This window comes from Hemibagrus wyckioides, linkage group LG01 (genome assembly GCF_019097595.1).
Source record: "Hemibagrus wyckioides isolate EC202008001 linkage group LG01, SWU_Hwy_1.0, whole genome shotgun sequence".
Lineage (NCBI taxonomy): Eukaryota > Metazoa > Chordata > Actinopteri > Siluriformes > Bagridae > Hemibagrus > Hemibagrus wyckioides.
The window spans coordinates 16,283,088-16,298,572 of record NC_080710.1 but is presented as its reverse complement, the minus strand read 5'-3'; the positions used below and the strand labels follow the sequence as shown (position 1 = coordinate 16,298,572).

General features: G+C 39.1%; 1 protein-coding gene across 2 annotated transcripts in view; it reads right to left on the bottom strand.

The window, feature by feature from the left end:
- Positions 1-14,351, bottom strand: part of snrka (SNF related kinase a) — a 33,632-nt gene extending 19,281 nt beyond the window's left edge. The window contains exons 1-3 of one of the 2 annotated variants that reach the window (XM_058398129.1): positions 14,077-14,351; positions 11,379-11,457; positions 6,711-7,427 (exon numbers count right to left, since the gene is read on the bottom strand). In XM_058398129.1, the coding sequence (XP_058254112.1) occupies positions 6,711-7,299 (589 nt within the window). In that variant the 5' untranslated portion in view covers positions 7,300-7,427; positions 11,379-11,457; positions 14,077-14,351. The remainder of the gene's footprint in view (positions 1-6,710; positions 7,428-11,378; positions 11,458-14,076) is intronic. The other variant, XM_058398127.1, reaches the window with a different exon arrangement.
- Positions 14,352-15,485: the final 1,134 nt, after the last annotated feature.

Genomic DNA, 15,485 nt, shown 5'->3' with positions numbered 1-15,485 from the left:
AAGACAAGTGTGTGGACACCTCACCATCTCACCCATATGTGGACACTAACATGGAGCTGGTCCCACTTTGTTGCCGTTAACAACCTCTATTCTATTAGGAAGGATTTCTGAGACTAGATTTTGGAGGATGGCTGTGAAGATTTACCCATTCTGCTTCAAGAGCACGATTTTTACTTTCCTGTGTACTGATGTCAAGTGAGGAAGCAGTCTGTATTCAAGTTCAACCCAAAGGTGTTCAATGGGGTCATGGTCAGTGCTCTGGGAATACAGGACCTTGCTTCAATGTCGCTTTAGTTCCAGTGAAGGGAAATCTTAATGCTTAAATTCATCCTACACAACTGTGTGCTCACAACAGTTTGGGAAGGCCCACACATGGGTGTGCTGTCCACATGCTTTCGGCCATCGTGTTCATCGATCACTCTGCAGCTGTAATTTTCAAGTGGTTAGTTACTCCACTGAAATATTTCACTTGGTCTGCATCAGGACTAACCTTTATAATCACAAAAGACAATAACAATTCCCTTTGTGTTTCTTTGGCTGCAAGTTGAGATCTTAACTTTTATAGCAATTACGGTCAACAACAAAGTCCCAGCAGTGATCTGAATGCTTGTCTAAAAGCCACCAATAATAGGATGGGGTGTAATAACACAAACCTCACAGAGTAGCTCCAGTGGTACTAGTGGTGTTGGTGAAATGTGAATGACATGCTAATCGACATCAAAAAAAATATATTACCTCAAGCTCACTTATTTATACAATGTTTTTGTTTCTGTGAAACCATTTTCCACAAGAGCCCATTTTGCACTTCCTGATGTTGTACACAGAATGAAGTCATTTTCTTTAATTACAGGTCACATCAACCAACACATCGGCTGGTTATTCAGTTGTGATTTTATTGGGATCCTCTTGTAATCGTACAGAGCTAGCTGCTGCACAGTCATTCGCATTATTTCAGCTACGTGGGAAAGAATATACAGCTAAAACCCCATGAAGATGTTCAGAAAACTCTGAGCATGTGAACCTTTGCCTCTACTCCAAAACCATGAGAATCAGTAATATTTGAAAACAAGGCAAATGTGTGAGGTAGATGCTTTGGAGGAAGCCAGAGTGAGCTGTGCAGTGCAGTGGATGGTGAGCTGACCTCATTTTAAATGTCACTGAATGGAATAATTACAGAAAGTAATTCACTGCCGTGCTTGAATTGTTCAAACGTCACCTGCAAGTCATAGTATCAAACGTGAGTCATATACGCTACCGCTGGCCTAAGGATAACACGTGTATACCTGCACTGCACTTGAACAGATGCAGAACTGATGGTTTTTTGGTATCGCTAAGCCATGTCTTAAGTGAACACATTTCTCAAAAGTATCTTAAAACTGTATGCTCAAGCTAATTAACACTCAGTAAATCAGAAACATACATACTATACTATAAATCTGCATACTGACAGAAGTATAGTCCGGTTACTGTGTTGGGAAAGACCTGTACTAAACACATATGCTGTTAATTTATAGCACTTGAGAGAACTGCCACAGCGGGAACCTGAGCTATCATGTAACCACTAAATGCCTGGAGGACAGCTGATCTCTCTCTTTCTTACTTACTCTCATACACACACACCCCCCAACCCTCAGCCAAACAGATGTAGGCTACTGTGTGGTCCCATTAAAACGCTGCAAGACTAATATTAATGTCTAAATGACTTCATATGGCTGAATAAGCAGAGAAAAGCTCAGTTAGATCTCTGCTTCCCAGCCCTGGTCTTTTGTATGCTTGCATGATTTATCACTGGTTGTTTTTCCTAATGAACAAGAAAAAAGTTGTTAAATATATATATATATATATATATATATATATATATATATATATATATATATATATATATATATATATATATATATATATATATATATATATATATATATATAAATATATAAAAAACAACTTTTTTTTGTTTTGTTATATTTAACAACTTTTCATATATATATACATATATAAATACACACACATATACATATATATATCTGCATTCTACATTGACTTGACATAATGGCATAATAGAGAACAAAAAGTGTTGTCATTGTTATCCACTATAGAAAAATCATTTTCATGGCATGCATCTTGCAGAACATGCAGACAGACACATACTAAAATAGTGCCTTTAGTCTTTTCACACTGTCAGCACAATTTCCAAGAACTCTGAGTCCGTCCAGCTTATATTTTGTTGTTTATTCCACTCAAACACACCTGAGCCTCAACATGGATGGTCTTTATATGTTATTGGATTTCAGAGAAATCTGAGATTTGTCCAAACCTGAAAAACAGCAGGCTTTTACACAGATAAGATAGAAAGTGTAAATTCAAGCGAAATATCAGCAACAGTAAAAAAAAAAAAAATACTCTGGATAAATAAAATATCCAAAACATTAATACACATGAAAGTGTAATGATGCCAGGAAAAGGCCACTTTAAAAATAAAACAAAGTTAGTTGAGCAGAAAACATCACTACTGAATGTTTAGCCCCTGTCCAGTAGAAAAGTGACTCCATCCAGAGACATGATCAGGACAGTTATGTCCGAGCGATCGGTTGTCTGCGCTATTTATAGCTTAACCCACACATTCTGTATAGACACTCATGATACACGGACAAGCCGGATAATTCATCTCAGCACGCTGGGTACAGTACGGCTCAGCTGGCAATAGAGACGAGGACAAAATATGAGATTGTGTGTATCTGCACTGTCTGGTAGGAAAGCACTTTTAGGCATAAATTATGTGAACATTTATTGTAGAATAAAGAGCAAAACAAACAGCCACATCATTAAAATAAACTGTGAAAATCTATACATGAGGAATTTGGAAAAGTATCGAACAGATTTCATTAAAAAAAAAAAAAAAAAAAAAAAAAAAAAAGGTGTTTTCACTATCAAACAACATGCTAGATAAAAGCAGGGTAGTAGCGTGTTTGCTATGCTGTACAAAAGCACTTCAAAGCTTCAAACCTCATTTCCAGGTAACTCAGAGCAACCACTTCCTGTATGAATGTGGGCTAAACCAGCCGGGTTGGTTTCTTTCAGTATTACTGCCATCCGAACTTCGGAAAACAGCAGTAGCAAACAAAGTAAATTCCAAACCACCATGTCATCAATCAACCCATCATTCCCCAATCTCTCCTAAAGCCGCGCTGAAGTGACAAATTGATGAGGATTTAGGAACAAGCTTCATAGATCATTTTACACAAGTCAATAAAATTAGCTGGGCTTCATGAACATTACCGGGTTTGTTCGAATTAAATCTAAGCACAGGCTTCAGTATGGAGAAGTGGAAAAAAACATTCACTTGCCATCTAAACTGAGCTCCATGTATAAAATATCTAAAAAATTTTTTATTTGGAATAGCAAGAATACCACTGTAAGGTTTCCCAGAATCCTATAAAGGTTGGGTTTTCTAAGAGTCAGTTCTTATATCAATACTTGGAAAGTAAAGAGGAGGATAATAAAAAGGCAAGAGAAAGAGTCAACATTGAAAACACCTTTTCGGAAATGGCAATGGGACTAAAACTCACAGGCTGGTGTCTATCAATCACCCACTATGTGAAAACTTAAAATCTTAATTTTTAACTATTAGTTATAACAGTCAGCAAGAATAAGGCTGTAAGGGTTTGCAAAATGTTTCCTCTAAAATATCAGAATCATTAAAGGCACATTTCTTTTAAAAAAGGAAACATTTAGTAATACTGGGTAGTCTACTAATAATTTATGCACAACAGATCCTGACCCTGGTCCACATTCATACAGACTCTGTGTCCTTAGTCCATGACCTAGTGAATTTGTTGTTGGAGACTCCAAGGCACTTTTGCATGTTGCTTTTGATAAAAGCCTCTGCCATTTGCCGTAAATGTAAGTAGGTCTTTTCCTGTGCTTTCTAGTCAGTACTCGAGATCACAGAGCTGTTACCTTTCTCGACTTTTCATTCTTATAGCGACTGAATAAACCTGACTCAGCCATTATAGAAGGGTGAGCTGAAATCACAGGATGTCACTAGATTAGTAATACGGTTATACCATGTATTTGCTTAAAACGCATCAACTCTAACGTAAAACAGCATGAGCTGTGTCATTTGCAGGCAGGATACGATACGCTACCGGACGCAGTGAGGTTGCACATGTTCATACGAGCACAAAGTGCACACAGGCCACAAGAGATTTTGTCGGCAGACGCATTTTCATCTCTGTGAGCTACTGTTCATTAGACTTACTCACATTTAAAGCAAGTGATAGTGCTGATCAATCCTTTAGTAGTTAGTAGTTCAAATGCATTTGCTTTTTACAGTGCTGAAAAATGACACTTTCATCCTTATTTACACTATAATTTAGCCGAACATTTGTTCCGAAACAAAATGTGGCACAATGCTTCACACTGACATTATTTATTGTATCAGGGCTGCTTTTAAATGTGTAACCATGACTAAGAGAGAAACCAGCACATTAGTCAAGTTGATTAATTGATGTGATACGTAACAGATCAAACAATCAAAAATGAATCTGTTGCTCCATTGTTATTTAAACAGACACATATACAGACTTTCCAAAACGCAATGGAAGAAATTCTTTCAGGTAACTGTGTAAACTGCTAAAGGACTAAATGGTCAGAGGAAAACGTACTGGTTTAAAATGTCTCACTGACCCTAGTGTACTCAGTCTTCTAGCCCCAAGACTCAAGGACAAACATTTCTACTGACCAGGAAGTCAAACACAGCAGAACACAAAAGAGCCAAATCTCCAGAATTTCTATCACAAACACCTACAACCTACATATCAGCTCAGACAGTCTAAATATTAACATGTGAGGTTTGATAAGTAAGGAATAACACACAAAAGACCGTGCTGTTATCTGAAAATTATGCACACTGAAGTGTATTATTTTCATCTAACTGCAGGAGTGTGCTTTTCCACTTATAACAGCAATTTGCCAACAATCGCGCCGTTTTATTTATTAGTGTACAAATCACTGTGCATTTTAACAGTATACACATTTAGATTTAATGTTCTGGAACTTTCCACAGACAACTTATTCTCACTTATGTTACAGCCGTTATAAACAGGCATTTCCTCAACCCTCCCTTGATTTTTCCCCTCTCTCTCAAAAAGCAGTTTGTCATTTCACAGACCAACCAGAAAGCGCAAACTCCTCTCTTTCTTGAACACGGTCCCGAGCAGGGAAAATCTGAACTTTTGCAAAGTGCTTACAACAGAGACTTCATTCCGTGAATGTTACATAAATGTTTCCTAACATAGTCATGTTATATGTACTGTTATACAAAAATAATCCACATCATCTGACCAATCAGATTTGAACATTGCCGTGTGATATAATACAGATACACTCAGCCTGAACCAAGCGATACTTTGTAAGGCTTCTGTTTAGTTTCAACTGTTGTGGAAACAAAATGCAGAACAAAGTGTCATCAATTAGGAAGCAAGGCCGGAAATAATCTGAGCGGTGAGTCCAATGGCAATCAGAGCACACTGTGTATTTGATCACACTGACAGTGTCAATAAGGAATGTTTAATCAGGGCTCCAGCAGTGAAGCTTCAGCTCAAACAAAGAGAGGATTAACTGTTCCACCAGCCAATCGCCCGCAACTGTGACTAGACTACAAATCCAAACAGCACCAGCAGCCGCTCTGTTCTTCTGTCTTCTTTCTTGTGACACACACTAATGGACGGTGGAAACGCAGACATGCACAGAGATGCCCTTATACTTAGATGGAAATAGGAGACGAGAGAAAGTGCGTCTATGTATGAGGATTGAAAGAGCTTAAAGAAAGCAACAGCAGTGCTAAATCTGGCAGGGAAAAAGAAAAGAAAAGAAAAGGGATGTGTGATGATTGGTTCTTCAGCATGCTCCAACATGCTCATCTTGCTCACAAAATCTGCATGAACCTGAACATCTAAATTAGCAGACTTTAGAACATTTCAATCATCCATAGCTGCCATGTCCATCACAGATATTGCTGTGCTATAAATATTTCAGTTTGATCATCATAGAACACTTAAACACATAAGTCATGCACACTGCCAGTAATCCCTTTGCATAAGTCTGAACTCTATATTTAGGGGTAAAAGATATAAATGGACCAGGAAACTAAAAGCCTCACGTTCAAGTTCTCGAGTGTACATGCAATATTAATTTAAACACTTTCTTGTTTAGCCAAACCAAGTCCTGAAAAATGTTAGTGTTCGTTTCTGCTCCAGCACATCCCAATGCCTCATGAAGGCCTAGTCTGATAAATAGCACTTATAGCAGTAAAAACAACAAAATATGCAAGATGAGGAGCTCCAAGGCCAAGACTGGGAACCACTGCATTAACCTAGAAACCTGTCTCCCCGGAAAAAAAAGAAAGTGAAATGCCTCGGTGAAATGTACTTAATGCACATTTATCCAAATATTATGCTCATTATTTAATTATGTACAATAATATTTAGCTAGTTAATAGAGTCATGGAGCTTTTCATTACTGTACTTACAGAATTGATGACTGGATTACACCCAGTTCAATTTTAATTTAAGAGCAGCCAGCTAATAAACTGTGATGTAAAATAATTCCATAATAAATTATGTTAGAGCTCTGAACCTCCAGTCTGTGTTTTACATATCCCACTCTGGGAACCAACAGGTACCCTTCATCCTTTTCAGCAATGTACTCACCTACTGCAGGTGCATCATACTCGTCCCCCAGCAGGATCTCTGGAGCAGAGTACGCCAAAGAGCCACAGCTGGTGGTCAGCTTCTTCCCGGGCTGAAATTTATTACTAAAGCCGAAGTCAGTAAGCTTAACAAGGCCCTGCTTCTCGAAAAATACCACGTTTTCAGGCTTCAAATCGCGATGCACTACATGCAGCCGGTGGCAGTAAGAAATTGCGTGGACAATCTGGGCAAAGTATTTCTTAGCGAGTTCCTCGTTGAGCCCCTCCTCATGCTTCATGATGTAGTCGAACATGTCGCCTCCGTCCCCCAGCTCTAGGATCAGGTACAGCTTGGTCTGTGTGTCGATGACTTCGTAGAGGCGCACAATGTTAGGGTGCTGCACCAGCTTCATGCAGCGCACCTCCTGGAATAGGTGTCCTGTGGCAACTGTGTCCAGCTTGGTCTTGTCGATGACCTTCACTGCCACTTTCTCGCCGGTGAAGACGTGGCGTGCCAGCTTTACCACAGCGAAATGCCCGCGCCCCAACGTCTTGTCCAGGTCATACAGTCCGGCAATCTTGCCGTCATAGCCACGCTTCACACCTGCCATGACTGCTGCTGCTCCCCAGCTGGATGGGAGGAGGGGTTTAACCCCAGGGGGAGGAGTTTACAGAAGAAGGGGAGGACAGATCACTTCAACACACTGGCTGGTAACAGCAGACCCATCATGCCAGGATCCTGCGAATCAGAGAGAAACATTGTAAAAACAAAACAGAACACATGAACCTTTATTAAAGCCGCATTATATTCTGAATGAATGATGTGGTAAACCCAAGCTTTGATTTCTTTTTCCATGTCTATAAAGTTTGTCTAGACAGCGAGATAAAAATTCAACATGTGGATGACTGTGTCAAATGTTAGTCATCAGCACTTCTGGTCTTTGAAACAGTTTAAAATATCTCCCTTTGCTGTCTGAATAATGATGTCACCTGGAAATTTCTGTTTTAAACATTAGCAGCGCAAATACTAATACCCATATGTCAAGCACCTCAGCATGAAACATCAAAGATCTGAGAAGTGGAAAATAGCACTTGTTCAGCTAGTCCACTGGAACACAAGAGAAATGCCTTGAAATGACATGAATTAACTCCACTGCAAACATGTTCCAGTCTGACAATAAAGTGAAGCTCCATAAAGACATGGTTTGTCAAGGTTGGAGTAAAAGAATACTGAATCCCGACTTCAACCCCAGTGAACACCTTTGGGATGAATGCAGTTGTGCACCAGGCCCTCACACCCAGCATCAGTACCTGATCTCACTCATGCTCTTGAGGCTGAATGAGCACAAATGAGTGTTAAAGAACAAATTCATAACACAAGCACCAAAAAGCCTTTGTCTTAAGAAGTGATAATACCAGCTATTTTTGGCACGTACACCTAAATGTGATAAAGACATTATTCTCCCAGGAACTCGGGCTTCTGAGAGGTTTTTGGCTTTGCGTTTAAATACGAGGTAGCGGCACGCTCTACTAGTCGTATAGTTATTCAACCACTTTCCTCAAGTCTGTCAGTAATTCTGAGCCACTGAGCCTTTCTGAAGCTATAACTAGTGGCACAGCTTGGGCCTAATAAATGGAGCTCCAGCACTGCAGACTCTTAAATGACTGTCATCTGTGCAATCTCCACACGCTAAATTCCCATCTCTGACACGGCTGTAACCAATCAGACTACTCTTCCCATCCAAAATGCCTCACTGACTCATGAGCTTTCCCATCACCAGATTACTAAGTGCTTATAAACATCAAGGTAGTGCCAAAACGTAATACTTCACAGTGGTCAGATGTAAACCTACTTTAGCAGTTTTCTATAGCTAAGCTTTCAAATAGTTAAATTCTGCCTCTTTAGTGTATAAATCCGTTATTTCCCCCTCAAGCTTTATTCGCATTACAGCTACAACAAATATGTGATAATTAAATTAAATACGTGATAATTAAATTAAATTTAAATAAAGGTAAGTGTAAATTACCTACACAAGCTTAAATTTGCTTATTTACAAAAAGTGTTCTTTACATTTCCGTGTAGCCAAGTTACAAAACAGAGCAAAATGAGGATTGCACAAGAGATCATCACAAGTTGGGTGTGTTCATATCAAATGATCATAGCAGACTATGCAAAATGAACATGATCCTCAGAACGGTGTTACCTGTTTCACCATATTATAAGAGCTAAACTGGCTGATACGATTCTAGCATCAAGGAAGTAAAGCAACATGTGAATTAAAACACATCACATTTAATGACATTCTAATGAATAACTATCGTTTCTGTTACCGTTGTAATTTTTCACTATTTAAGCACACCTCCTGCTTTGACTTGCTTATCATTTGGTTTACCAAACTACTAACATAATTACAAACATTAAGCTTTATTTCAACTGAATGGGGTGATGTCTCACAGAAGAGTCTTTAATGTGATGTGTAATCTATTGCTGGTTTTCTTTTATTAAGGCTATAAAAGTAATTAAGCTTTGAGCTTGCCTTATCAGTACAGAATATATGAACTAATTATTCAAATATTAAATATATACATATATATTTTACAGCTGGAACACTACTTCACAGAGACCACGGCATCCCCTTGGACCCTTAGTGTATGTGTATGTCTACTAGGGGACTTCATCTGAGCTTGTATAGATGAATGTATTGATGATGATGAATTACAGAGCTGTTGGTTATTTGTTCAGCACATCTGTTTAATTGTCAGGTCTATTTAACCCATTTGCTCTGCCACAGACATGCATTGCAGCTCGATGACTTCAGTTTTCTGTGAAATATGTGTTTGGATTTTGCTATTTTAAAGCGATATGTAATTACTCAGCAGTTGTGGCTGTCGAAGCTTTACTTGTTTTGGGTGTGGTCCACTGTGGTTAAATGCAACGTGACTTGACGACAATGACGTTCTCTATGCATGTTTTAAATACCATCAAACAACATCATCATAGAGACAGTCACATGTAATTAAAGGTGCTAAAGTAATTGGAGCAAATAGTATTAATGTGACGTGCTTGAAAAACAATTCTGAGGTGTGTAGATGGATAAAATACATACTTCGATATGACTGCACTTCCATTTAACAAGATTAAAGAAAAACCTGTTTACTGGCATTAAAGACATTTAGAAAATGTCAGTACTGAGCCACTACATTGTTCAGGGCTAATATTTTCTTTTTTAAATGTAGTGAAATCGTTATCAGGATGAGACTGAAGGCCTTATGGTTAGAGTACATGCTTTTGTGTGGGCAGGAGGCTAAAGGACTCACTCACTGCTTTAACAAGCCTTGTTAATATGTGGGTCCATTTGTTGAACCATTGTTCCATCATGGAATAGAAAAGCGTGTGTGTATTATATACAGTAACACCTCACACATCTGCGAGGTTATGTTCCAGGAACCATCGCGAATGATGAGGTTTTTCGGTCGAGTCACTAAAAATGCTAATACTGTACTGTAAATGCTTATTTTTAGAAATAAACCCTAAATATGACCCCAGTCATGCTCCCAAAACACTTTAATTTCATTTAAGAGTTAGCTTAATACATTACCCTTAAAAAAGAAAAATGTTTGACGTAAAAATAGAGTACAGTAACGCCTGTATAAAAAACAGGGAAAAATCACTGAGCTCACTCATTCATGGAATATACGCGCGTGTTGAACCGAGTACAAGGGGCGCGGAGATGAACCGCGACATCACGCATACAAAGCATCATAGCTACCAGCTAATCAGCAGCTAGGAAAAAAATTGTTAATGCTCTGTGATTGGCTACTTCCAACCGTTCCAGCCAATAGCGTGTCGTAATGGCTGTACTGTACATACGTGATATCGGCGACATTCAATATCATTAATAACATTTATATTTTATTTATACTGATATTTTGTTGATTTTACTTTTATATTTATATTACTAAATTAATAAACTAAACTTTGTTTTAAAATAATTTTATATTAAAAAGCATGAAAATGCTTAAACTGCCACAAAATTAGCCGTAAACACTTTTGCAGGAATCTGTGGGTCTGCAAAAAATTCATGGATGCAAATTAGTTAGATTCCACAGAAAATTGCGCGGATCTGCGAGGTATTACTGTACTATCTATTTAGCTGGCTTACATTCAAATACCTATTTTTATTGTTTTATAGTATAATATCAGTCAGGGCTCTAAAATCAGTGTCGCAACAAAAATGCAGAAATCTGGGCAAAGTGCTGGTTAAATTCCGGCAGCGACAGTCCAAAGCATGAACTGTAAAATATCAGCAGGCTGAAAAGTGAAAGATGAAATGCGAGCTTTACATTATTGACAGCTCACAAATTTCCATGCTGCTCATTGAACTAACTGAGAAAGAAAATAACACCCAGCCTCTTGCAATAAAAGGTGTCAAAAGTTTTTGTTGTCCTGTTTAAGTAGATTTTCAGCCTTTTCCACAGCTGCTTCACACCTTCCATGTGAGCGAGTGTAATTTATAGCTAATAACAGTGCAGGTGATTAACACTAGCCGACTTTATACCTTATACTTATACACTATTCTACTCTTTTATGTAGTAGTGTGAGAAGTGTGTTCACAGTGAAAATTCAAACAAGATGTGCACTTCAAGTACCTGGATAATGCACTTATACAGCTGAAAGAAATTTATTTACCAGATAAAAGTGTGGAATGTTGGACACTTCGGCTTTGCTAATATAGTTGAAAAAAGGGCGGGGCTACCAGGTCCTGACTCTGTATGAGGAAAAAAAATGAATAATTAAAAAAAATTCGTTGTATTCTGCTAAAGCTAACAGCTTCGCCTAATGTGTGTTTATCATGTGCCATCGACTTAAAAACTACTACCAGTTAAATTTAAAAAAGCGTTAGTGATTCATTTGAGATGATACTAACCTTTCAATATTCATACACAAGACAGCAGTGCACACAGAGCAAGTGCATAGTACAAAACATTAACACAGAACGATATGAGTTGGAGAAGTAGGAGTTGGAGAAATTCTGATCATTCATTTTATCACTACTGATCCACCAAAAAAAAAAAAAAAAGTCTGGCTCGTGGTCTCTGCTCTAATTCATCCCAATGGTGTGCTGGCAAGTCAAGTTCCTCCACACCAAACTCACTCATCCATATCTTTATGGACCTTGCTTTGTGCACTGGTGCACAGTCATGTTGGAACAGAGTTGGGAGAATTAAATTGTCCAAAATGTCTTGGTATGCTGAAGCATTAAGAGTTTCTTTAACTGGAACTAAGGGGCTGAGCCCAACCCCTGAATTCAATGATTTGAATTAGGGTGTCCCAAAACTTTTGGCAATATAGTGCATGTTAAAGCAATGTTAACTAAAATGAGCTGTTTGTATAGAGAGTAACAGTTTAATGATTGTACAAGAGCTAACTGGCAATTGAAACGTTAACAAAAACATGAACAGGAACCATAAGCCACTGCCGATCATTCTCATGCTCTAAACATGTTGTTCTATTTGAGCCTCAGCAGGTTTCAATAATAAACATGCTTATGTGCTTATGTGCTGCAAGTGTTGCTCAGGTGGATTAACCGTTAAAGCCGTGTTCGTTTGTTCTTAACACAACTCAGACTGCAGCTCGTAGCAAGAAAGTCTTACACTAGAGATTGTTTACAAAAGTAACAGTCCATGTCAACACACACAAACCTTGCGAGACGCAGCAGCGATTAAGACGAATGTACTTTCTGTTCATACAGTCATGGAAATGAGAAAAAACAAAGATTTGGGACACCTTTTCCAGCCCTATGAATTAATGAGTAATTAAATGAGTATTGAATCATGAGTAATTTCTCATGTCTGTAGCTATGAATCTACAAGATGATCCAAGTTCTCAAAAATTACTGCATTATGCAGCTCACAAATGTGTTCCAAAAAAAAAAAAAAAGATTATTAATATCTAATTCAGTTCTGAGCAGACTTGTTATTAGTCGATTCATCTTTTATCAAAATGTAGGTCTAATTTCACGTTGGTGAAGAGTTTCCTACCCATAACTATACATACTGGTACGAGTGAGATTTAACTGGGTTAGGTTTCATCACTACCTAAAGAGATGCAGCAGCGCTTAATCCTTCAGTCCTTATCCAGCCTTCTCACCTCCACACTTGTACACTCAACTCAAACAGGGCAGCTCCTAACAGCTTCAAATTTCATGATAATATCACCATCAACAAGCAAGCTTCTCAGTTTGCAGATTGCCATCAAGCCGGAGTCATTGCTTTAACTCAGCACAAATGCATCACATAGCAGTAGTGCATTCGGGGATGTTGGCGAGCTAGAGACGCTCTCGCCAATTCTTTCGAGGATCAGAGAAATCCAAACACCATCCATCGGCTTTGTAATTTCTGAAACGCTTGGTCCTAGTAAACTGCGCTAGTATGTCCCCCTGTGACATCAGCACGACACGGACACCGCAACAATCTTGTGACATCATAACACCAACCAACAAATCAGCACCTGAATTACTAAACACGTCACATATTTGTATTTCAGTGTGCATGTTTCCTTTAATAGTCCTATGATGATTCTGTGAACAATAAACAAAAATGTCAAATTTGTGAATGAAATTTTTTTTATAGTACAGAAGTATGACTCAGTTGTTGAGTACAAAAACTATGAAAGGTGGAGCTTACTGCTACTTAGCTTGTTAGTGAGCTTGCCCACTGTCCTAAACCTGTGTATGTTTCGGTGATTAATATCAATACTTACCTTAAATCAAGAGACTAAATCAAATGCGCGATTACATATTTTGTATTTTATGTATAAACAATACAAGCTGCGCTATGCTCTGATTTGACAGTAGTGTGGATTTTGGCATGCCAAAGAGTGAGCACGCCGTATGAGGTATAACACGCTGGTGATGATACACTCCTGGAAAATATCACAAAGTATTCTCCTACAAATTTGTATCAAATGTGATGTATTTCTATATTGCAGGCGTGCAATGCTTCTACCCAGCGAGGCACAAAGCTAGCTTACGGCAGGAGTCTAACCGGAAAGGGCCATCTGAAGCTCGCTAGCTAAAACCAACCTCCTTAGCTACACACCTAGCTACATAGCACGTTACTCTATCCCAGACCGGCGGTGATGCTGGATTAACAGAGCAGTATTTAAACACACCACAGCTAACCACACTGACCAGTTAGCTCCACCGACAGTAACACGATCACACAGATCATGTGTTAAAGTGCTAAAGTCTCCGGACCACAACACTAAAACAAGTGGACAATTATTGATGGCTAGCAAGATCTAGCTTACTGGCTAGCAAGCGCTTGTTAGCTCCTAATCCACTCGCTGACTAGCTAACTAATGTATCGTTAGTTGTTGGACTTACCACTCGTTCCGGGGAACATTAAAAAAAATAAACCCTCGACTGCGCCCGAAAATAAAGAAGTGGATCGCGTTATTTGATCCACATTTAAAGGCGTTAGACAAAAGCTTTGAGAATGGAGCTTAGCGCTTGAGGTTTGACTCTAGCGGCGCTCTCTCACACTCGCATTCACTCACACACACACTCACTCACTCACACACTCACTCACAGACACACACATACACACATATTACAGTTCCTGCTTTTAGTGTGGAAGCAGCTGTCTGCGCGAGCGGCTCTCCGCCCTCAACAGCTGCAGAGCGCGCTACTGGGCATGCGCAATACACGGACGTCACATCGACGTAGGCACTAGGAGTGCTAATTAACGGACCCATTCAGTATAATAATAATACTCACATAGCTCATAGATTGGGGAAATCGGCATTTTATAAAGGGGCAAGGATAACGTCTGTGGCTAGATCAACTAACGTCAACTCAGTTTACTACAGTTTATTGCAGTTTAAATTGTCCCTTGTCTCATGTTGCCCCTGCATGCCACCACTGCAACTGATCTACAACGCACCTGATCTTCTCAGGTTCTCCCACATCGCCATCATTGCTTGTATTCCCTCTTCTGGCTTCTGCATTAGATTTAAAAGAATGATGCTCTCATACAAAGGCAAACAAAAGACCAGTCCCTGCCTACACTATATAGTCTCCACTGTAATTCATCCCTATCAGGTTGTGGTCAGGACTCTGTGCAGGCCAGTCAAGTTCCTCCACACCAAACTCACTCATTCATGTCTTTATGGATCTTGCTTTGTGCACTGGTGTGCAGTCAAGATTCAAGATGCAAGAAGATTTATTGTCATTTCAAATACATATAGCTGATGCAGTACATAATGAAATGAAACGTTTCTCCAGGACCTGTTGGAACAGGAAGGGGTCATCTCCAAACTGTTCCCACAAAGTTGGGAGCATGAAATTGTCCAAAATATCTTGGTACACTTGGTTCACTGGAACTAACCCAACCCTTGAAAAACAATACCTGAATTCACCTGGGTGTCCCAAAACTTTTGGCAATATAGTGTACCTCCCTGCTAAAAAAAAATGGTTTGACAAGCTAAGAGATTCATTCATTCATTCATTCATTCATTCATTCATTCATTCATTCATTCATTGTCTATACCCGCTTATTCCTAGGATTCCTAGGGTCACGGGGGTCTGCTGGAGCCTATCCCAGCGCACGTAGGGCGAAAGGCAGGGGTACACCCTGGACAGGTCGCCAGTCCATCGCAGGGCCACACGCAAAGCGATTCCAAAATATCAATTCAATGACTAATTAATAAGGTCATAATGAAGTGGAAAATAACAGCAGCAGAAAAAGATGGTCAACCAGTCTGAGCAGCTCAAACTGTGTTATGTTTATGGAA